This window comes from Lemur catta, chromosome 1 (genome assembly GCF_020740605.2).
Source record: "Lemur catta isolate mLemCat1 chromosome 1, mLemCat1.pri, whole genome shotgun sequence".
Taxonomy (NCBI): Eukaryota; Metazoa; Chordata; class Mammalia; order Primates; family Lemuridae; genus Lemur; species Lemur catta.
In genome coordinates this window covers 275,399,592-275,424,630 of record NC_059128.1, presented here as the reverse complement: position 1 = coordinate 275,424,630, position 25,039 = coordinate 275,399,592, and the positions used below count along the sequence as shown (strand labels likewise).

The 25,039-nt window shown below is 37.5% G+C and overlaps 1 protein-coding gene and 1 non-coding gene across 2 annotated transcripts in view; both read left to right on the top strand.

Moving 5' to 3' along the window:
- TMEM50B (transmembrane protein 50B) overlaps positions 1-25,039 on the top strand; it is a 41,639-nt gene that overhangs the window by 10,948 nt on the left and 5,652 nt on the right. Inside the window, exons 2-5 of the mRNA XM_045540572.1 lie at positions 13,658-13,797; positions 15,601-15,713; positions 17,654-17,721; positions 22,032-22,124. Coding sequence (XP_045396528.1) covers positions 13,699-13,797; positions 15,601-15,713; positions 17,654-17,721; positions 22,032-22,124 — 373 coding nt within the window. The 5' untranslated portion in view covers positions 13,658-13,698. The remainder of the gene's footprint in view (positions 1-13,657; positions 13,798-15,600; positions 15,714-17,653; positions 17,722-22,031; positions 22,125-25,039) is intronic.
- On the top strand, positions 18,419-18,525 carry LOC123631080. Its single transcript, XR_006732957.1, has one exon. It is a non-coding gene; the product is annotated as a U6 spliceosomal RNA (small nuclear RNA).

Here is a 25,039-nt window from a genome sequence, read left to right as displayed (position 1 = left end):
TAAATAAACCTAGGTGTAAAGTTGACTATTTCTTTTTGGTGACAGAATGATGCATGTATTGTATTTCACATTTTGAAAGCTTTAATAGAGTCAGTCAGTCATCATGTATCACATAGTAGGCTGCCTACTGTGTGTCAGGCACTGTGCTAGGCTCTGGGAAAACTATGGTGAACAAAATGGACTTGGACTGCACTTCATGGAGTTTACTCTCCACTGAGGGAGGTAGATATTAATCAAATAATAAGATTAATAATGAAATAATAGGGGAATTAGATCTTATGGAGTCAGGAGGCCATGGAAGTTAGTATCATCTTTCACTATTTCAGTAGCTTCTTAACTGGTCTCTCTTTCCACTCTTAGCCCTGTAGTCTGTTTTTCCCACATCAGCCAAAGCAATTCTTTTAAATGTAAGTTACGTTGTTCAGAACCGTCTTATGGCTCCTTATTTCAGTCAGTTAAAAGAACAGTTTTCACAGTGGCCTGTGAGGCTTTATAGTGATCTGTCCTTGCCCCATCACTTCTGTGATCGTATTTTCTCCTACTATCCCCTCTAATTCACTCCACCTCTGCCACACTGGTCTCCATGTTGTTCCTTGAATGCCTAGGCACTGCCTTAGGGCCTTTGCCCTGCCTGTTCTCTGTCAGATCTTGATATGGCTAATCCCTCCCTACCTTCATGTCTTTGCTTAGGTGGCATATTCTCTTTTATTTATTTATTTATTTGTTTTGAGACAGAGTCTCACTTTATTGCTTGGGTGAGTGCCGTGGCATCAGCCTAGCTCACAGCAACCTCAAACTCCTGGGCTCAAGCGATCCTCCTGCCTCAGCCTCCCAAGTAGCCAGGACTACAGGTGCGCACCACCACGCCCGGCTAATTTTTTCTATTTTTAGTAGAGACAGGGTCTTAGTCTTGCTCAGGCTGGTCTCGAACTTCTGAGCTCAAGCTATCCTCCCACCTCGGCCTCCCAGAGTGCTAGGATTACAGGCGTGAGCCACTGTGTCCAGCCATCACGTGGCATATTCTCAGTGGGGCCCACCTTGACCATCAGTTTGACATTTCAGCTGGCCCCACTACCACCTATTCACCCAAGCCCCCTTACTCTGCTCTGGTTTTTTGTCCGCTTGGCAGTTAATCACCTTCTCACATGTTATATGACTTATTTATTTTATTATGTTTATTGTCTCTTTCTCTTGTACTCCATGAAAGCTCCACATAGTGCTTTTTATCTGTTCATAGATATATCTTAAGTGTCTGGAACAGTGCCTATCATGTAGTAGGCACTCTAAATAAATGTTGAGTGAATAAATGAATGAAGGGAAAGCTGATATTTGAGTTGAAAACTGACAACTAAGCTGACATCTGAAGTATGAGTGGGAGTTGATTAGGTGAGAAATAATGAGAAACCACTGTGACTAAAGGAAAACGACAGGAGGGAATTTGTTATAATAGGAAGGACTGAGACACTTTATAGAGTTTTGTCTTTATCTTAAATACGAAGGCAACTAAATGTTTTAAGCAGGAGGGAGATACAGGGATTTGTGCTTTTTTAATTAAATCATTCTAGCTGTGGTGTGGAGAACATAGTGATGGGGCGGGAGTGGATGTGGCTAAATCAGTTGGGAAGCTACTGTAATGGGACAGGGAGAGAACAGTACTCAGGTCACAGTAGTGGTGGAGATGGAGAGAAGTTAGACAAGATATTTGGTAGGCATAATCAGGTGGTGGACTGGATGGGAGCTGTTAGGGAAAAGTAGCAAGGATGACACCTGGGTTTCCGGCTTGTATAACTGGATGAATGGTGGTTCATTTATTATAGGGAATCCTGGAACGGGATCAGGTTTGGAGTAGGAGATCGTGAACTTGGGTTTGGACATGTTGATGTTAAGGTGACTTTGAGACAGGATGCCAAGCAGGTGCTTGGATGTAGGGACCTTGGACTGGATATATAAATTTGTAAATAAACTTCATATAGAAGCAGTGGAGGGGAGGATTCACCAAATAATCCACATTTTGAATAATTAAAAGTTAATAAGGACATTACTGGGGGAAGTTATAAAGTTATATTAATATAATTTAAGTCTCTTTAAAAAGTCTATGTTCCCTATCCTTTCTTTGATTTTAGATTTAAATCTTTTGCCAATATTGGTGATACTTACTAAGTTTTATTCTCATTATATGTGGTTTACAATTCAGAAGGCAAGTAAACATTCCCTGAGATTAAATATGTAAAATGTCTTTTCCAAAAGTACTTAGATCTCTGAATAATTTATGTTGTTGGATTTTAAGGCCTATAAAACATTCACACTGTGAGTGCCCAGACACCAGGTTTATAGCTAACTCAGGAAGAAAACTGTATTCTCCAGACTTCTTTGGCAAGGTTTAAAACAGCAGTAAGAATCAAGGTCATGGTAGATCTCAGTGGACTGCTTTCTTCTATTTCCAAATGATCACAGTGTTCTTCTGAATTGAGGCTGTTTATCTCCTTATTCTTGTTCTTCTTGCTTTCTTCACCACAGGCAGTGGAACAAACAATAACTTTCTCTCCATGAAATGTGAAATGGAAGAAGTGCTGTGAAACTTTGTATGATGATGGGTAGCAATATAGTGTAATGGTTATGGGCATGAATTTTGGAATCAGATATGAACTTCTGTGGGAAGCCTAGTTTTCTTCCTTGCTATCTGTGTGACCATGGCAAGTTGACTATTCTCTGAATCTTTTCGATAATATGGGGATAATAATAGTAACTACCTTAGCATGTTTGTGAAGATTTAGTGGAATAGTCCCTGTGAAGAGAATTTTTCTGAGGATTGGATGGAGTAGTTTGTAAAAAGTCTAACATCTATAAGCACCCTATAACTAGTAGTAGTAGTAATGGTGGGGAAGATGTAGAGTCTATTTTTGTTTCATTTGAATCAACTTCTTTTGCTTTGGCCATGTAGACCTAATTAATCTACTGATTTTTTTATAATAGACTTTTTAATGATACAAATTGTAATTTAATTTTAAAAAGTGTTAATTGATTTCTGTGCTGTCACATAGATCCCCTGATGATGAAGGATAAGTGTTATTAATGTTTATTTTCCTCACAGTGCCTTGCTTGTAGGAGATTTTATGTAAATATTCAGAACATGCTATCTGGGAGTTAGGTGTTGATCAAATACCATAATGTGTGTATATAATGCCAGGCACGCAGTAATCCAGGGAAGACAGGAAATGAGTGGGAGATGAACACTGATTCTATACTCAGTCCTCTTTCGTATTTTCTCCCTGTGATTCCTTAGCTGCCCCCATGACTCCAGTTACTACTTAATTACTGAGAACCTCTAATCTGTATCTCTGTCTTATACTACTCTTTAAGATTTTAGCTGTCTCATGTACATCTCCACCTGCGTGTCCTTCAGTCATATCAAATACCTTATACCCAAACTAACTCCCCTCTCCTAATCTCCCTTTTAGCAGTCCCTGTTTAATGTTCTCTCACCTGCTACTGAGCACATAACCAAGAAGCCCGATAATCATTCTTAGCTCTTTCCTGCCTATTGCTAATACCACTTTAATATTTATTAAATTAAAATCCTTTTCTTAGCTTGTACCACTTTGCCTTCAGTTTACGTCCTTATTCTATCCCTGTCTAGAATGACAGCAGGTATCTCTTTAATATTTTTTAGTTCCTCCTCCACACTGCTGCCACCAGAATTGTCTTTCTGAATCACAGATCTGATCCTGTCACTTCATTGCCTACAAAGCTTTGGTGGTTTCCTATTGCTTAGAGCAAGGATCGCAAACTATAACTTGTGAACAAGTCTGGTCTGCTCCCTGTTATATACATTAAGTTTTATTGGAATACAGACATGTTCATTGGTTCATATATTGCACATGGCTGCTTTCATGCTACAACAGTGAAGTTCAGTAGTTGTGACAGAGATTGTATGGTCCACAAAACTTAAAACATATACTATCTGGGCCGGGTGCAGTGGCTCACGCCTGTAATCCTAACCCTCTGGGGAGGCCGAGGCGGGAGGATTGCTTGAGCTTAGGAGTTCGAGACCAGCCTGAGCAAGAGTGAGACCCCGCCTCTACTAAAAATAGAAAGAAATTAGCCAAACAACTAAAAATAGAAAAAATTAGCCGGGCATGGTGGCGCATGCTTGTAGTCCCAGCTACCCAGGCGGCTGAGGCAGGAGGATCCCTTGAGCCCAGGAGTTTCAGGTTGCTGTGAGCTGGGCTGACGCCACGGCACTCTAGCCTGGGCAACAGAGTGAGACTCTGTCTCAAAAAAAAAAAACAAAAAACATATACTATCTAGTTCTTTAGAGCAAAAGTGTGCCAATCTCTGAGATAGAGGCTAGAGTTTGGACTTGAGTAGGCTGAAAAATCCTTAAAGATCTTGTCCCAAGCAAATTAATCACCATTACTCTCTAAAATACCTGAAACTCCACCCTGTTCTGTTTTGGGCCTATGATTGTGCATATTTCATTTCTTTTTTATCTCACAAACCTCTATTCATGCTTCAAAATCCAGCTCAATTTGTTCTTTCTCTATTGAACTTTCCTCAGCTCTTTCTGGCAAGTAGTGTCCTATGACACTTTTTTTTTTTTTTTTAAGGGAAATGCACAGCGTCCAAATAGAGAAAAAAGAGGAGGCTTATTTGATCTGATTGATGGATTGATTTTTTAGAGATGGGGCCTTACTCTCCCAGGCTGGAGTGCAGTGACATGGTCATTGCTCACTGCAGCCTCCAGCTCCTGGGCTCAAGTGATATTTCTGCCTCAGCTTCCCGAGTATTTGGGACTCCAGGCACATACCACCACACCCTGCTCATCTAAAAATTTTTGCTATGTTGCCTGGGCTGGTCTTGAACTTCTGGCCTCGAGCGATCCTCCTGCTATGACCTCCCAAAGTGCTGGGATTACAGGTGTGAGCCACCACACCCGGCCCCTGTAACACTTTTAAAAGATTTTTATTACAACACTTAAAAAAAAATTATAGCCCATAGTATATGTTTATTAAAGCACATATTATAATGCAATTATTGTATTTGTTCTTTTGACAATATCTCTAACCAGACTATTCTCTACATTGTTTTAATCATTTTTATATGCTCATTTATAAATGTATATATGTATGTATGTATGAACATTACACTATTAGCATTTAACAAGTGAAGAGATGGATGAATAAATATGGTTATTAAAGAAGTTTGATTAAATGACAAATTTCTGAATTAGATATGGTGTTTGGGACTCTGCATATGTACATTATTCAAATCATGTTTGGATGTTAAAAAGTATAATTATTTTTTCCTCTTGCTTTTTGGAAGTGTCCTTGGTTTCCTAAACTGAGTTTTTTTTTTTTTTTTTTTTTTTGAGACAGAGTGTCACTTTGTTGCCCGGGCTAGAGTGAGTGCCGTGGCATCAGCCTAGCTCACAGCAACCTCAGACTCCTGGGCTTAAGCGATCCTACTGCCTCAGCCTCCCTAGTAGCTGGGACTACAGGCATGAGCCACCATGCCCGGCTAATTTTTTTGTATATATATATTTTTTAGTTGGCCAGATAATTTCTTTCTATTTTTAGTAGAGACGGGGTCTCACTCTTGCTCAGGCTGGTCTCGAACTCCTGACCTCAAGCGATCCACCCGCCTCGGCCTCCCAGAGCTAGGATTACAGGCGTGAGCCACCGCGCCCGGCCGTAAACTGAGTTTTTGAAAATGAAATTTTGATGGTTGAGTCACTTAAAATGCCCTCTGAGAAGAACTCGTATTTCCTTTTATAAAGCGTTGCCTCTCAGTAATAGGAATAATTGCTTTCTAATGTATTATAATACTTGTGGGTCAGACCAGTAATCCATTAGTTCAGTTCCATAGTCTTTTTTTAAAAAAAATTGATACCAGGGTCAGTTTTGTGGGAGAACATACCAATAATTTCCTTGACCTTAAAAAGTCTTTTTAGGTTTGTTAAAAACAGTCACAGACATATGACACTGTGCTGTACAAGAGGTTTCTCAATAGGCAAGAAGAATGAGCAAGTTCATTATCTTAATTACAATAACTTTTTAAAACTTTGTATTTAAAAAAAAAATTTATGCTCAACACAACAAACTTTGAAAATATACAAACAAAAAGCAAAACACATGATCCTACCACCCACATATATAACAATATTATGAAAGTACTGGTGTTTGTCCTTCCAGTGTTTTTATATATATGTGTTTTTACATACAAATACTGTTAAATTTTTTTCTAAAAATGAAATAATACAATAGATATAATTTTGTAATGTTTTTTCACTTAATATTAGTCATTACTATTTTCTTATTGCCATTAAATGTTTTTGAAAAATAGATTTTTTAACTTTTTTTTTTCTGTCACCCAGGCTAGAGTGCCGTGGCGTCAGCCTAGCTCACAGCAACCTCAAACTCCTGGGCTCAAGCAATCCTGCCTCAGCCTCCCAAGTAGCTGGGACTACAGGCATGTGCCACCATGCCCGGCTAATTTTTTCTATATATATTTTTAGTTGTCCATATAAATTCTTTCTATTTTTAGTAGAGACGGGATCTCGCTTTTGCTCAGGCTGGTCTTGAACTCCTGAGCTCAAACGATCCACCTGCCTCGGCCTCCCAGAGTGCTAGGATTACAGGCGTGAGACACCGCATCCTGCCAAAAAATAGATTTTTAATGTCTGCATTAATCTGTTTTACTTAAACATTTATTCTATTATTGGACATTTAGATTTTATCTAGGTACTCTTTGCCTTTATTAAGTCTCCAAAGGCCCATCTTTTGTTAAATATTGTCTATGTATTTCCACTTTAAGTTAGGGAGCTAGAATTAGTGTTGTCATTTGCCATTAAACCAAGACTGTGTCATGGCAAAATAGGCTTATCTTTTGGTAAATATCAATAATAAAACCCTCATGAAAGTTGATCTTCCCAGTTGAGAGTGTTAATTCCTAGTATAGTAGTAACACTTTCTGCTCTTAAATGTTTACCATAGTGTCTGGGCTCTTGGTGTCTTGGCCCCTTTTCTTCTCAAAGTTTTTAAGTCAGTTTCCCCTTTACAACTCAGTGAAACTCCAAATCCTTAATGAGGTCCACGTAATCTTTAAGGAGATTTGGCCCTTACCTGTCTTGCTCCATCTTTATTCAAGGCACTTGCTCCACTAAATTACTTTATTCTGACTTTTCTTGGTACCTGCTAATTCTTTCTTGCCAGTACTAAAGAAACTTAGGTGCTTTGTGTATAATTTTCCCTTTCCCTGCTCTACTTGTTTCACTTCTCTTTAATTAATTTTACTCAACTTTTAAATTTCAGTAGGTTTTTCAATTTTAGCAAATTTTATCTTTTCAGAGAGTCTTTCCCTAACTACCTATTCTAAAATAGGCCTGCTGATTGCTTGAGCCCAGGAGTTAGAGGATACTGTGAGCTGTGATCATGCCACTGCACTCCAGCCTGGATGACAGAGCAAGGCCCCATCTCTAAAAAGTCAGTTAATCAAATGAAATCAAATCAAATACGCCTCCCCTTTATTCAGATCCTGTGAATTTCCTTCATAGCCATTAGTTGTATAAATTTGTTTTGATGTTCCTTTGCCCCATCCCATCCCTGACCCACCCACCCAACTGAAGCCCCAGGAGGCGGGAGACCAGGACTTATTTCATAAATCAGTGTGTGGAAATAGCTATAGATTTTTGCTTATAGAACTATTTATAATAGGCTAATATATGGGAAGTAAATTTTGTTTTAATCTTCAGGCTTTGTCTTAAATTCATGGTGACCTTCCCCATACTTGTTTTAGCCAGTTAATATTTAATCTTTCGTATGAGTTCATTAACCTTGTCTGCAGAATATCTTGATAAAATGTGCTGATATTGCATTCAGAGTAAGACATTAGTACAGCTAAAGCATATCTGAATAATAAGATTTTTAAAACTTTTTTTGGTAAAATGTACATGCCGTTAAACACATAGATCTTAAGTGTACACTTCAGTGACTTGATAAATGTATATCCCTTTGTTACCACTATCCCAGTCAAGATATAGAACATTTCCATCATCACCTCAAAAAGTCCTCACCCCCTATAGGTAGCTACTGTTTTTTTTGTTTTTTTTTTTTGAGACAAAATCTCGCTCTGTTGCCCAGGCTAGAGTGCCATGGTGTCAAGCTCACAGCAACCTCAAACTCCTGGGCTTAAGCAATCCTTCTGCCTCAGCCTCCCAAGTACCTGGGACTACAGGCATGCACCACTATGCCCGGCTAATTTTTTTCTGTATATATTTTTAGCTGTCCAGATCATTTCTTTCCATTTTTAGTAGAGACGGGGTCTTGCTGTTGCTCAGGCTGGTCTCAAATTCCTGACCTCGAGTGATCCTCCCGCCTCAGCCTCCCAGAGTGCTAGGATTACAGGTGTGAGCCACCGTGCCTGGCCGGTAGCTGCTGTTTTGGTTTCAGTGACCATTGATTAGCTTTACCTCTTCTTAAGCTTCATTTAAACGAAATCATACAGTATATACTCTTTTGTGTCTGCCTTCTTTTACTCAAACCATGTTTGTGTGGTTATATGTATCAGTTCATTTTTTTTCTATTGCTGAATAGTGTTCCATTGTATGAATAGATATAATTTGTTTTACCATTCTTTTATTGATGAACACTTAGGTTGTTTCAGTTTTGGGCTATTATTAATAAAAGTGCTACAGACTTTCTGGTACAAAGCTTTTTTGTATGTGGATGTGTTTTCACTTCTCTTTGGTAAACTTCTAGGAATGGAATTGCTGGGTTTTACATAGGTTTATTTTTAACTTTATAAAAAACTACCACCAGAGGCTGGGCGCGGTGGCTCACGCCTGTAATCCTAGCCCTCAGGGAGGCCAAGACGGATGGATCGTTTGAGCTCAGGAGTTTGAGACCAGCCTAAGCAAGAGCGAGACCCTGTCTCTACTAAAAATAGAAAGAAATTATATGGACATCTAAAAATATACATAGAAAAAATTAGCCGGGCATGGTGGCACATGCCTGTAGTCCTAGCTACTCGATCGGCTGAGGCAGGAGGATCACTTGAGCCCAGGAGTTTGAGGTTGCTGTGAGCTAGGCTGATGCCACGGCACTCTAGCCTGGGCAACAAAGACTCTGTCTCCAAAAAAAAAAAAAAATTACCACCAGAAATGTGTGAGAATTCCGCTTGTTCTGCATCCTCACTGATGTTTGGTGGTGTGTCAATTTTTTTAATTTTAGTTATTCTAGTGGATGTGAGGTGGTATTTCATTGATTTGCATTTCCCTGATGACTAATGATGTTGAACACCTTTTTAAGTGCTTACTGGTCATTGTTTGTTCAAATGTTTTGTACACTTCTTTTTTTTTTTTTTTGGAGACAGGGTCTTACTCTGTGTACCTGACTAGAATGCAGTGGTGTCACCATTGCTCACAGCAGCCTCAAACTCCTGGGCTCAAGCGATCTTCCTACCTTGGCCTCCCGAGTAGCTGGGACTGTAGGCGGGCTCGACCACACCTGGCTAATTTTTGTATTTTTTGTGGAGACGGTGTCTCGCTCTTGCACAGGCTGGTCTGAAACTCCTGACCTCAATCGATCCTTCTGCCTCAGCCTCCCAGAGTGTTAGGATTACAGGCATGAGGCACCGTGCCTGGCCAGGAGTTTTTTATATATTCTAGATGTAAGTCCTTTGCCAGATATTTGTTTGGCAAATATTGTCTCCTAGTACTTTTTTATTTATTTTACTCTTTTCAGATTAACAATTGGACCCATTACTTTAAATTTAAAGATATCTCACTTAAAACTGTATTTAAGCATATTATTTGAAAATGTAACTGACATACTGTTTAGAAATAAATTTATCTTTGTGGACATCGTCTACAATGTTGTAATTTTTGCTTTAAATGATTGTCTTTTAAATAAAGAGAGGAAAATGTTAGTCTTTTATATTTATCTACATATTGAACATTTTTGCTACTGTTCATTCCTTCCTGTAGATCTGAGTTTCATCTGATATCATTTCCTTTCAGCCTGAAGAATTCCCTTTAGCATTTCTTTTAGTGCAAATCTGGTGATGAATTATCACAGTTTTGGTTTACTTGAAAGTACCTTTATTTTACTCTCATTTTTAAAAAAAGCTTTATTGAGATATATACACTGTAACATTTACCTGTTTTAAGTGTACAGTTCAATGATTTTTAGTGTATTTACAGAGTAGTGCAGTTATTGCCACAATCTAATTTTAAAATCTTGTGCCTTTTTGTAGTCGCTCCCTATCTTCCTCTTACCCATCCCTAGGCAACCATTATCTACTTTCTGTCTATAGATTTGCCTATTCTGGACGTTTCATGTAAATAGGGTAATATAATACGTGGTCTTTTGCTTTTTACTTAGCATGTTTTTGAAGGTCTTCCAGGTAGTAACATCTATTAGTACTCCATTCCTTTTTATTGGTGAATTTGTGTTCCATTGTTTGGATATATTGTATTGTATTTATCCATCTCTTGATTTATATTGGCTTGCTTCCTTTCCTTGGCTATCAGTAATGTGGCTATGAACATGTATGTACAAGTTTTTGTGTAGATGTTTTCATTTATCTTGGGTAAGTAGATAGGAGTAGAATTGCTGTCACCCTCATTTTTGAAGAATATTTTTGCTGGCTATAGAATTTGGGGTTTTTTTTGTTTTGTTTTGTTTTATTTTGTTTTTTGAGACAAGGTCTTGCTCTGTGGTTCAGAATAAAAAGCAGTGGTGTGATCGTAGCTCACTGCAACCTCAACTCCTGGGCCAAGCAGTCCTCCTGCCTCAGTCTTCTGAGTAAGTAGGACTACAGTTGCGTGCCACCATGCCTGGCTAAATTTTTTTTGGTAGAGACAGAAGTCTCGCTTTGTTACTCAGGCTGTTCTCAAACTCCTGACCTCAAGTGATCCTCCCCCCTCAGCCTCCCAAAGTGCTGGGATTACAGGTGTGAGCCAGTTTGCCCAGCCTTAAAGCATTTTTTAAAATTGTCATTCTGTTGTCTTCTGGCCTCCATTGTTTCTGGTGAGAAGTCAGCCATCATTCATCTTGTTCTTCTGCTGTATTTAATGTGTTGATTTTTTTCCCCCATAAGGCTGCTTCAAGAGTTTCTCTTTATTTCTGGTTTTCTGCAGTTTATGATGTTTTCTTTCTATTTAGCCTCTTTGGGGTAAACTACTTGGATTTGGCTGTAACATTTTTCACCAAATTTGAGAGATTTTTAGCCATTATTTATTCAAATGTTTTTTTCTTCCTCATTCTGTCTCTTCTTTTTCTGAGACCCCAGTTACACATATATTAGGCCACTTACTATTGTTCCTTAGGCCACAGAGGATCTGTTCATTCTTTCCTCTCAATCTTTTTTTTTTTAAATTTCTGTTCTCTAGATTGGATAATTTCTTTTGATCTTTAAGTTTATTGTCCTTTTTTTCTACTGCCTCTAAGCTGCTATTAAGCCCATTTAGTTAACTTTTAAATTCAAATATTATAATTTTCACTTCTAGAATTTACATTTCTTTCTTTTAAAAATTATTTCTCTTTTTCTACTGAGATTCTCCATTCTTTCAATTATTTTGACCATGTTTTCCTATAACTCCTTGAATGTGATTATAATGGCTGCTTTAAAGTCCTTTTCTCCTAATTTCAATATCTGAGTAATTTTGGGGTCTCTTTCTAGTTCTTTTTCCTCCTTAAAAATGGATCACATCATCCTGCTTCTTGGCATGTCCAGTAATTTTTAAATTATACATTAGACATTGTGAATAATGTATTATAAGATTCCAGATTCACTTATCTTCATCTGAAGAGCATTGCTTTTTGTTATACTAGGCAGTTAAAATATTGGCTGATCATCCTGAAATTGTGGAGACTTGGTTTTGTACTTTGTTAGAGTATATCCCCAAAGTGTTTACTGATCCTCTCTGACTTGGTGGAACTCATACTCTAAAATGTCTCCCTTGCAGTGCACAGCTGCTAAAATCTCTGCTCAGTCTTTTAGCCTCCCAGCTACTTTTTTCTGCTGGGTTCCTTGGAGACTCCTCCATGCGTGTGCTTTTAATGGGTTAGCCATATATTTAAGGGGAGTTTATATGTATATATATATATTTTTTTTTTCCTGTCTTTCTTTCTGTCTGTCTTTCTTTCTGTCTTTCTTTCTTGAGACAGAGTCTCTGTTGTCCGCACGAGTGCCATGGCATCAGCCTAGCTCGTAGCAACCTCAAACTCTTGGGCTCAAGCAATCCTCCTGCCTCAGCCTCCTGAGTAGCTGGGACTATAGGCGAGCACCACCATGCCTGGCTAATTTTTTCTGTTTTTAGTAGAGACAGGGTCTTGCTCTTGCTCAGGCTGGTTTCGAACTTCTGAGCTCAAGCTATCCTCCCGCCTTGGCCTCCCAGAGTGCTAGGATTACAGGCATGAGCTACTGCACCTGGCCAGGAGTTTATATTAAAGTATTTAGGACTCTCTTTTGTGATTTACCCCTTTCTAAGCTTTCCACCCCTCAGTTTCCAGCTGCTCTGATAGTCCTGAACTCTATCCTCTGACATCTCAAGCCAGTAAGACTGTGGCTTTTTGCTTGAGTTTTATCCACTCTGTGCCAAGGAGATTCCCTGGGCAGGGAGTGGGGGTTCCTCAGGGAAAAGTTGTATAAAAGTGCATCTCACTTATTAAATTTTCTTTCAAGGGTCAAGTCCCCTTCAGTTTTCTGCCTGCTTTTCAGTACTCTGGTGCTTTCAAATAGTTTTTTTTTTTCTTTCTAGGATTTATGGTCGTTCTGAATCATCCCATGTGGACATAATCTCTTTATTTTTAAAAATTCCCATAAGTATGATACACTTTTATCATTCTTTATGCACATTTCTCTTCTTCTTCCAGTTATCTATTGCTGCCAATAGATACCTGTGCTGCCAATAGATATCTATAACTTCCAAACCCAGTGGCTTAAAACAGCCATTTTTATTATGCTTATTGGATTCTGTGGATCAGGAATTTGGAAAGGGCACAGCCAGGATGACATATCCCTGCACTCTATATCTGGCACCTCATTTGAGAAGGCTTAAAGTTTGGGGGCGATACTGTAGCTAGGACAGCAATCACCTAAAAGTGTCTTTAATCACATGTCTGGCAGTTGATGTGGGACCTCAACTGGAACTGTGGGACAGAATACCTACACGTGGTCTCCTCACACCATGTTAGCCTTGGATTTGTTTACATAGTGACTCAGGACTCTAGCTGTTCGTGATCTAGAAAACCAGGCAGAAGCTGCATTGCCTTCTGTGACCTAACCTTAGAAGTTGCAGAAGTTACATAGCCTCACTTCCTCTACTCTATTGGTCAACCAGTCTTTATTGTTGACCCAAATTCAAGGGGAGGTACATAGATCTGCCTCTCCATGGGAGAAGTGTCAAAGAATTTAGACATTTTAAAACCACAGTGTTCGTTTGGCAAAGAGGAAGCTCCCCTGTGTCCTAGTACAGTTCTATATACATTTCAATCGGTACTTGTTGAAGTATTGAATTTTTTCTTCTTAACTCTAGTAGGCTCAGGCTGGTCTCAAACTTCTGAGCTAAAGTAAATTTGTGTTTAAAGTTTTAAGAAAGGAGTAAGATATTTTGCTTTTTAAAAAGGTTGATCAGTTTTTGTCTTTTTGTTTGTAGGATACAGTATTTGATGAAAAATCCATGCTTAAAGAGTAAAAATGGCAGGCTTCCTAGATAATTTTCGTTGGCCAGAATGTGAATGTATTGACTGGAGTGAGAGAAGAAATGCTGTGGCCTCTGTGGTGGCAGGTATATTGGTAAGTGAGAGAGCCTGATGGGTGACATATATGCCTTATGTTTTGCCTTGGAAATTAATGTTGATTCCTTTGAACTGTGTATACCCTTCCAAAGCTCTTTATTGCATTGCTATTTTGTATAGGTGGTTGTCAGAGTTCTAGATACTAACAATGTGTGGTAGGCTCTGGGTTTGACATTGTAAATTTGTTGAATTTAATATCTTTTCTTCAGTTCCAGTACTAATGCAATTATTATAGGCAGTAGCATTTTTAACTTAATGATACAATGTATATAAGTAGTTTAAGATTCTCAAAGGCTCAGAATTTGATGTAACCAGAAATTATTGTTTTGACTCATTGTAGCTCAGGATGTGTAGGCAAAAGTGACAACCTTAGGCTGGCTGCATTAGACCTGAAGCCCTGCAGCTGCTCTAGGGAAGACATACCATGTGTTTCCCCAGCTGCAGCACCGGGGAGGATGTAAAAGGAAGAAATTTGTGGAGAGAACTATCGCTTTTCTTTCCAGTTTTTCATAACTTTTTGTTATTGAAAATGATAGGTATATACAAACAAAAGTAGAGAGAATGGTATAAAGGTCCTCTCTCCCACCTCCCCTTGATGGTAGGTACCCGTGTACCTACAGGTGCACACTACTGTGCCTGGCTCCTGTTGCCTTTTTTTTTTTGAAGCAAATTTCAGTATGTTGGCTGGGTGTGGTGGCTCATACGTGTAATCCTAGCACCCTGGGAGGACTAAGTGGGAGGATCACTTGAGGTCAGGAGTTCAAGACCAGCCTGAGCAAGAGTGAGACCCCATCTCTACTAAAAATAGAAAAAAATTAGATGGGCAACTGAAAATAGAAAAAATTAGTGGGACATGGTGGCACACACCTGTACTCTGAGCTACTTGGGAAGCTGAGGCAGGAGGATTTCTTGAGCCCAGGAGTTTGAGGTTGCTTGAACTAGGCTAACGCCACTGCACTCTAGCCTGGGCGACAGAGTGAGACTCTGTCTCAAAAAAAAAAAAAAAAGTATCTTACGTTTTAAAAATTCCTCTCTTTCAATGTGCATATAGTTCTATACCCGAAGTCCAATAGAAAAGTGAAACAAAATGATATCAAGCAGAGCAGGAATGAAAGATAATTGTGAAGAACTCTGCATGTAGAATTCTTTTAGATGTTTGTGTTTTTCTTGTGCTTTATGGTCATCTCACCTACACTTAATTTATCTAAGAAATTCTTTAGCAACTTGTATACTTTAAGTCTGTTCAGCTTAGTTTACATAGAAATATTACATTTTATAAACTCATGTTCAGTTGTACAATATGTAATTAAATTACATAATTAAAACTATAGCAAGCCTAAATTGCTTTGGAAATGTGACAACTGACTCTTGGTAAGTATACAACTCATTTGTGGGAGCAAAATGCCTGGGCATATTAAAAGAGAATGTTCTCCACAGAGACAATAAAGCACATCAGGAAATCAGAGAGTTAGTCACATTGGAGGTTAGTTAAGAGAGTTTCTGCTGCATATAGTAATGGTGGATGAAAGAAGCAAATAATCCATTCCCAAATAATAAATTTTTCAATGTGCCCTGAGGGCAGAACTTCAGAATCTTACACAGATTTGATTATGTTCACCTCATCTGCTATAAAGAATAAGTAAACAAGGAATTCTTATTTTTTATATTTCAGCAATTAAAACTTAAAGTAGAAATATTTTATGTTCCATTTATATATCTGTAGGAAAAAAAGGAATGTTAAAGAGCAAGTATTATACTAACAAGAGTTTCAGTGTTTCAATGACTTTGGCCGGTTCTTAAGTTTTTTACAGGCTGGTGGATAATGATTGATGCAGCTGTGGTATATCCTAAGCCAGAACAGTTGAACCATGCCTTTCACACATGTGGCGTGTTTTCCACATTGGCTTTCTTCATGTAAGTATCAAGGTAATTCTCAATTCAAGATTATTTTTCTGGCCGGGCGCGGTGGCTCCCGCCTGTAATCCTAGCACTCTGGGAGGCCGAGGTGGGTGGATCGCTTGAGGTGAGGAATTCGAGACCAGCCTCAGCAAGAGCAAGACCCCGTCTCTACTAAAAATAGAAAGAAATTATATGGCCAACTAAACATCTATATAGAAAAAATTAGCCGGGCATAGTGGCGCATGCCTGTAGTCCCAGCTACTCGGGAGGCTGAGGCAGTAGGATCGCTTAAGCCGAGGAGTCTGAGGTTGCTGTGAGCTAGGCTGATGCCACAGCACTCATTCTAGCCTGGGCAACAAAGCGAGACTCTGTCTAAAAAAAAAAAAAAAAAAAGAAACAAACAAAAAAAGATTATTTTTCTAAAAATATTTTTCCTTTAATGTTCAGTGCTTTCTTGAGTAACTTTTTAATTTAATTGATAGACTCTTCTTTAACAGTATAAATATATATTCCCATTTTATTAAGTGTTCTTTGTTTTTGTCTTTTACCAAAAATAGGTATGGAATTTAGTCAAATATCTTATCATCTACAAAGATTATCATGTGATCTTTCTTCTTGTATTTGTTAAACTGATCAATTAATATATTTTGTCAGTTCCAAGATATACTTTTTCACATATTAATATCTCTGAATATTAGGATATATTTTACAGTCAGTCTTAGCATTATAATTAACATTTTTCTTTCTTGTCAGTATTAAAAAATAATGGTGTATCTTAAAATTGATAGCATCTTAGATTTAATGAAATATGTTACATTTTTACATTTTTTTAGTAGTGAATCAACTCTGAGTGTTGTAATACACTAAACTTTTACCATGGAGTATTATGTTTTTTAAATGTGCTCTTTGACTGTGTTTGCCAATATATGGGGGTAAGGCAAGATTAGCCTCAAATGAGATTGGTTTGTGGATTTTGTTTTTTATTAAATTATTTTCAGATTTATCAATTACCTCACTTCATAAAAGTTTGGAAGCTTTTTATGAATGTCTTTTAGCAATTAAAAAGTACATTAAACATTAAGATTACATAATTTTCTTAATACTACCAGGAGTTTAAAAAAAGGTTATATTATGGAAAATGGAATTACTTAAATCCATTCAGGCTGCTAAGAAAACGCAATTCCTGCTACTAATTAATGCACCTTGCTCTAATAAAAATGGAAGGAGAAGCTGAATAAAGTGGGCCTATTTATTATGCATAGACTAAATTTTTTCTGAGTTTAAGAAATGGGTCAGAGAAAATCACTTTTAACACAAAGAGAAACTATTTAACTCTTGATTATAATGAAAACCTTAAAATGGTATAACCAACACTGAGTCATTCATGTGTAAATGTAAAATAGTCAAAGGAATCAGAAAATTGTTTCTTCTTTTATAACCTCTGGAGACAAGTGATATAGCAATTTCTTGAAATAAATATTTTCTGTCTACGGCCATACCACACCGAATGCGCCTGATCTTGGAAGCTAAGCAGGGTCAGGCTTGGCTTGCACTTGGATGGGAGACCACCTGGGAATATCGGGTGTTGTTCCCACAAAACTGTTTTTGGAAAAAAAAAAAAAGAAAAGAGAGTAATAAAGACAAAAACAAAAAAAGAAATAAAGATTTAAAAAATTAAAAAAAAAAAGATCGGATGTTGTAGGCTTTTTTAATATAATAAAAAAATAAATAAGGAAAAATTATTTAAATTAAAAAAATGTGTTTTCTGAGTGTACTTTAGGAAAATAATACTAATATAACATTTCTATCCATTAGCATTTAGGTTAAAAGATTATGTTTAGTTATTCAGATATTGATGTTAGATAAGAAATAATCTGTTTCCCTTGTAAGTGATATGTAAATACCTGAGTATTTTAACACCATAAAACTCATTAGATGATTTTGTATTGTTCTAGGATAAATGCTGTATCCAATGCTCAGGTGAGAGGTGACAGCTATGAAAGCGGCTGTTTAGGAAGAACAGGTAAAGGCACTTTGAGCTGTTAATATATGTAGACAAAATAGAAATTTATCATCAGGAAAAACAAAGCCTCTGTTATGGGTCTTTATTCAGAACGTGTAATGATTCTATAAAATATTTTTTAATAACTTAAAACAAAATTTAGTGTTTTTCAAACCCCTAAGAAAGTTACTGCCAGAAGTTACTATTTTTGTTATGTTATACTGCCCACAGTATAAATAAAATGTTACTGTTCAAAATCAGCAGATCTTGGACTCCAGGTTACTCTTCCAGTGCTAATGATGGATTTATTTTTATCCTAATTATTAAGCAATAATGTTACTTTTATGATTTTTAACACCAAAGCAGTGAACACATTAGGGAGTCAAAACTAGGACTGCAGTGTTTTCACATTTAATTCTGGTCACCTACAACACAATTGTTTAGAAGAAACATGCTGTTTATCTGCACTTTATTTTTGGAGTTTGAATTCTTTTGAATTGTCATCCAATAGTATTTTTCTTTTATTCAAGTTATAACACATTCTGTTAGAATCCAGAGGTTTGTTTTCAGTGGAATTTCAGTTCCCTTTGTAAAAGGTACAGAGCAAGGAGTCCTATTTTCAACCTTCAAGGACCAGGGAGTGTGATTTGTGGTTATGGTCAGAAATTTGGAGTAGGTGGGAGAGGAATTTTGAAGGATGATTAAAAATAATAGCAAATTGCTCGCCTCGGCAACACATATACTAAAATTGGAACGATACAGAGAAGATTAGCATGGCCCCTGCACAAGGATGACACGCAAATTCGTGAAGCGTTCCATATTTTAAAAAATAAATAAATAATAATATCAAATCCTTATAGGATGCTTAGTGTGTCCCAGAAGCTGTCCTGAGTGTTTTACACATATTAACTCATTTAATTATCATAAGAAGTGAGTGCTCTTATTGTCTCCATTTCTAGATGAAGGAGCTAAGGTAGAGCTTTAATGTTTGTCCAAAGTCACAGAGCAAGTAAGTGGTGGAGCTAGGATTGAACACCGACAGTCTGGCTCCATGCTCTTAGCCACTGTGCTGTACTTGTTTCCTTTCGAGAACCATATGGTCTCTTTATCTGGTTTAGTACCCTATATATTTTTTTCTTTTCATTAGCTTGATTGAGTATAATGTATGTACAATAAAATTCACCAATTTTTTATTTTTTTTGAGACAGAGTCTCTCTCTGTTGCCCAGGCTAGAGTGCCGTGGCATCAGCCTAGCTCACAGCAACCTGAAACTCCGGGGCTCAAGCAATCCTCCTGCCTCAGCCTCCCGAGTTGCTGGGACTACAGGCATGCTCCACCATGCCCGGCTAATTTTGTTTATATATATTTTTAGATGTCCATATAATTTCTTTCTATTTTTTTAGTAGAGATGGGATCTTGCTCTTGCTCAGGGTAGTCTCGAACTCCTGAGCTCAAATGATCCACCCACCTCAGCCTCCCAGAGTGCCAGGATTACAGGTGTGAGCCACCGTGCCCTGCCAAAATTCACCAATTTAAAGTGTACAGTTTGAGTTTTAACAAATGTGTACAGTTCTGTAACTGCAACCACAGTCGTAATATAGAACATTTCCATTACCCCCAAAAGTTTCCTCCTCTTTTAGCTAATCCCCATTTCCTCACCTCCTGGCCAGCACTGATCTGCTTTCTATCACTGTAGTTTTGCCTTTTTTACAACTATATATAAATGGGAAAATACAGTAAATTCATAACCTTATAAACCAAATAAAGGAGCTGTGAAGAGCCTAGCTTTCTTTTCTACCTGATGCTTTAAATGCTGATGTAGATTTTATAATCTCACTTCTACTGGAATCCGTGGAGAATTAGGGAGAAGGGTATGATGACAAATGGTAGATAAGTCTAAGTTAAAAGTACGGGAGGAGAAAATGGTGACAAATGATAGGTGAGTCTAAGTTAAAAGTGCATTCTGGTCTGGGCGCAGTGGCTCACACCTGTAATCCTAGCACTCTGGGAGATTGAGGCAGGAATATCGCTTCAGGTCAGGAGTTCAAGACCAGCCTGAGCAAGAGCAAGATCCCATCTCTACTAAAAACATAGAAAAAATAAATTAGCCGAGCAACTAAAAATAGAAAAAATTATCTGGGCTTGGTGGCGTGTACCTGTAGTCCCAGCTACTTGGGAGGCTGAGGCAGGAAGATCACTTGAGCCCAGGAGTTTGGAGTTGCTGTGAGCTCGGCTGATGCCAGGGCACTCTAGCCTGGGCAACAGAGTGAGACTCTGTCTCAAAAAAAAGAAAAAAAAAGTGCATTCTGTGTGTGCACGTACAACATGCATGTGTACATGTGAGCTCACTTTTTAGTCTGTCCTGTGGCCCAACCTCAGCAGTAATGTCAGGAATGAGGGGAGGCAAAGAATATGAAAGTAGTATGTATTACCAAATGAGAGTGTTGTGGTAGAGCACACAATAATTTACTTGTTTTTCTTTAAAGAATATTCCACAGACATGCTAGGCATGGTGGTTCGCAACTGTAATCCCAGCGACTCTGGAGGCTGAGGCAGGAGAATCGCTTGAACTCAGGAGATCGAGACTAGCCTGGGAAACATAGTGAGACCCCATCTCTAAAAAATTAAAAAAAAATTATCTGGGCATAGTTGCGTGTGCTTGTAGTCTCAGCTACTCAGGAGGCTGAGGAAGGAGGATGGCTTGAGCCCAGGAGTCTGAGGTTGCAGTGAGCTATGATTGCACCATTGTACCTTAGCCTTGGTGGTAGAACAAGACCTTGCTCTTAAAAAAAATCCACAGACATTACTGTGGATTATGTTACTATTAATATTATCTATTTTTTATAGAGCATTTTATTGTAACTTATCTAAAGTTTTTTAGCTTACAGGTAGAACTTGTGTTTAGCTTTGATCTCTCTGATTCCAAAGCCCATACTTTTTACCCTTACCAAGTGATTGTTACATTTTGTTCCATGATTATTCCCTACTCAGTTAAAATCCACAATGCAGTTTATATTTACATGTGGTGCATATAGTGCAAGTTTTGTCTAGTGCTTCAAAAATTCAGGGCAAACTGTTTTATAGGCATGCTCAGACATTGCTACTTTAAGCTTTCATACTACCTAAGTGGTTTGTTTGTGAACCATCTCCATTTAATTCCCAGAGAAATTTATAGGAAAATATCATCAAAATAATAAACATACTATAAATGAAACAGTTAAATAACAAAGCTATTAATATAAAAAGGAACAGAAACTAGGTAGAAAAAAATATCATTGTTCTTAGAATCTTGGACAAGATGGATGCTTTTAATTGTTCATTAACCTTAACTCAGAGCTTCCTTGTAGCCAAAGCAAAAAAGGGAAAATGTTATTTTATTTTTTGTTAAACAAAAGCATATTTATTTTTCAAGAGAGATTTTTTTCTTGTTTAATTCTATTAAAAAGTTTAATGTGTATGGACATCTATAAAGAAAATGATGGACAATAATTAAAAGGATTTTCTTTTTGAGACAGAGTCTCACTCTGTGTTTGATCAGTGCTTTTCCCTTGTGTGTAAAATATATGAATTTCTGTTCACTTAGTAACAGAATATTTGCAATTAAGGCAAATTTAATTTTCTGTTACGGAAATTGGCTAGGATTTTATTTTCACTTCAGTGGAACTTTGTTCCCCTTCTGCAGGGTGATGGGCTGTCAATAATACTTGTGTATAGGGTCTGGCACAAGTGTTAACCAGCTTTCCTAAAAAATATGTTTCCTAAAAACTTGCGTTCAGATGATTATGTTATTGGGATTCCATAATTTCATGCAATAGAGAGTTGAAGAGATGCTTCTGACTGAACTTTCAAGGGTATGTGGTACAGGTTGGCTACCTCAGCTATGAAGCCTCAATATACTCCTGAAGAATGGCTGCCATTTGCACCGTATTGAGTAATGGTGTGATTTTAGAAACTTACCGCTGATTAAAAAGGAACATATTGGTCCTTATTCATTTGAAGTCTCTCATTCTTATGTGGTAATGGCTATGTGAAATCTATTTGCTACTTTTAATGGAACAATTCTTTGATAACAGGGTAATTTTTTAGTTAGGGTATGAGATTCTCTAGTCAGTAAAAGGATAACTTCCCTTTCCAGGTATGGTTAACCCCTTTTAGTTTTTGTTAGTTTTTTTAAAAAATCATGATTCAGTTAACTTACAGCAGATTTATATAAATATGTGACTATCTTTGATATGTACAGTAGGTTCATAGTGTTTCTAGTGTTAGGGATTCCTAAGACATTTTGGAGCTGCAAAAAATGAGAAAAATCATAAAACCTCTTCTCCACACAGGTGCTCGAGTTTGGCTTTTCATTGGTTTCATGTTGATGTTTGGGTCACTTATTGCTTCCATGTGGATTCTTTTTGGTGCATATGTTACGCAAAGTAAGTATTTATTCTTCCTTTATTTTGTAGGAGAGATTCAGATATGTCTTTTATATTTGGCTAACTCCACCTGGAGTAAAATTTAGTGTCATTATTCAGTTAGCTTGAAGATATTATTCTGTTTGAAGATACATGAATTGTTTAATAAAACTTGTCAATGGGGTCACTTAATGCAATGGGGTAACCTTGATTAGGAAATCCAAGCCACTGACAAAGCCTGTGCCTTTCAGCCATCTCCGGAGTTTCTGATTTCCTTCCTAACCTTGGATAGTCAGCCTCTTATACTGTAAGAGGTCCATTTACTAGAGGTTGCATTGGTAAAAGTGAGAAAACCAGTACGGGCCTACTGTCCCTGGTATGCAATTCTAAAATCCACAAAGGCTACACATTAAATTTTTCATAACCAGTTTGGCAGCAAAACCTGATCTCAACTGACATGGGCCTCATTATGGTCTTTATGCCATTTAGTGTAAGTATTCAAATGTTTTATTGCAGGAATGAATATGGATGTATTTGATTATGGGATGCTTGTCCAGACCCAGCTGGCAGTGCTATGTTATATATATGTTTTATCTTACTGTTCTTAAATCTGAAAAATTCTGAATTCCAAGCATACCTTGCCCCAAGGATTTCAGATAAGAGGTGTAGACCCTGATATCTTTCTTGCCACTAATACCACCTCTGTCCAACCTAATCCTATAATTTTTAAGTCATAGGTATAAGGGGAGTGTTTAAAGGGCAGGACTGAAGATGTACGTATACCTTTCCTGCAAAGACGGTTGATGCAGTGGAATGAGCTCTTAGTACACCACTCTGGGTTTTCTGGCTGTTCCAGGCACCGTAGCTTTTCATTCAGGGTGGAGTTGAAAAGCAGAACCCAGTCTCAGCAGTCTCTGGAAGTGCCAGAAGACTGTTTCACTGGCTGTCTTCCTTCACTCCAAAGATAGGAGTCAGAGAATGCAATTTACTCATCCTCTGACCGTTCTCTTTCTGGAATTTCTTTGCAGTCTTCTTTGCTTAACTGTCACATCTCCTTGTCCTGACCCACAGCTGATTTTTGAATACTTTTGATAATATCCTAGTTTGATCAGTATAAGATCTTGGAATACGTTTGTCTTTTTCTTTCAGTTGGCACAAAATAAGTCAGTACAAGAGGACCGTGCTTGGCCAATGCTTAAATTACATTGCTATCCAGTTATTTCTAAAATGTGTTATTCTAGTTAATTGAAAATACTAATACTAATATGAAGGAAAGTACTTTTTAAAAAACAGCCTTATTGAGATGTAATTTGCATACCATATAATTCACCCATTTAAAGTATGCAGTTCAGTGCTTTTGGTGTATTCACAGAGTTGTGCTACCATCACCACAATCCAGTTTTAAAACATTTTATCACCCCTAAAAAGAAACTCCATAACCATTAATAGTCACTTCCCATTGCCCCTCTCCCCCAGCCCAAGGCAACTACTATGTATTTTCTGCTTCTATAGATTTTCCTATTTCATGTAAATGGAATCATATAGGAAAGTATATTTTAAACCCATTTTACCCAACTCTAAGAAAGGAAGGTTGGTATCACTGAATTCCTCAAAAGCCCTCCATAATTCTGCCAAAAGAAAAACTTTAGACAAATTAATTAACAGTTTATTTGAGCAAAGAATGATTCACAAATGGGCGGCACTTAGAACCAGAAGAGATTCAGAGGACTCTACCCAGCAGCATGAGCAACAAGCTTTTATAGGTTGAATGAAGCAAAGTAGAGAAATCTTTAGATTGCCTATAGCTATATGTTTGCCTTATTTGGGCTTGGTGTGATGAGGCTTTTGCCTTATTTGGGCATGATCTGATCAGTTGGCTGCCTGTGATTAGCTCAGCTGTTTGTGATTGGCTGAAAGCCACCTATTTCTTACAAAAAATATACTCCCAAGTTTGGTTTCATTTTTCTTACATACTAAGTTATATTGGGGTTTGTCACGGAGGAACTCAAAGTAGAGAGAGCCTCAGGATAATGGCCTGCTTATTTACCATCGCAGTTGAAGCCACACACGAAACTTCACAGTTTCTATAGTGAAAATAGGATTAAATTATCATTCCTGTAAGGTATATAGGGAAGTATTGTTTGTAAAGGTTGTATACTTATTGAGTTTATATTAATCTTTAAAGAACTAGTACATATTGAGAAGTTTCTTGATTATGGATCTCATCTTACTATTTCATAGCATTGTTCATTATATATACTTTTCTGTTTGTAAAGTGAATATGCTTTTATTTCAGAGGATATTTCTAACACATTTCAAATCTTTTACTGAGCAGATTTCCTTGAACTATTAATATTCATAATAGCAGCTAACATTTATATACCACTTGTTGGGCCAGGTACTGTTCTAAGCACTATACATAGTCACTCATTTAATTCTTATACTCTGTAAAGTAAGTGCTGTTATAATGTCCATTTTATAGGTAAGGAGACTAACACATATTGAGGTTAAATAATTTGCCCAAGGTCATAAATTTAGGCATTGGTAGAATTAGGATTCAAATCTAGGGATCTGGGTCAAACTTGGAGCTCTTAACCATGCTGCTATATTGTTTGCTATTATATCAAAAGCTAAAAATTGAAAGCAGTTTCTTCATCCTGTCCAGTATTTTTTATTAACATAGTTTTGCAAAAGTTAATTATCCACAAAAATTTAAGCGGTTTCTAATTTATTGTTTTCTCTTCTTATGAAGATAGTAACCATTTCCTCCAGGATAGATTCAGTGAAGGAGCATGACGATGAGTTGTAATGAATCTTTTTATATCTGTCACATTTGTGCAATAAAACTCCTGAACTGAGAGCTGAGTGTGGTGGTGCATCCCTGTAGTCCCAGCTACTCAAGAGGCTGAGGCAGGAGGATTGCTTGAGCCCAGGAG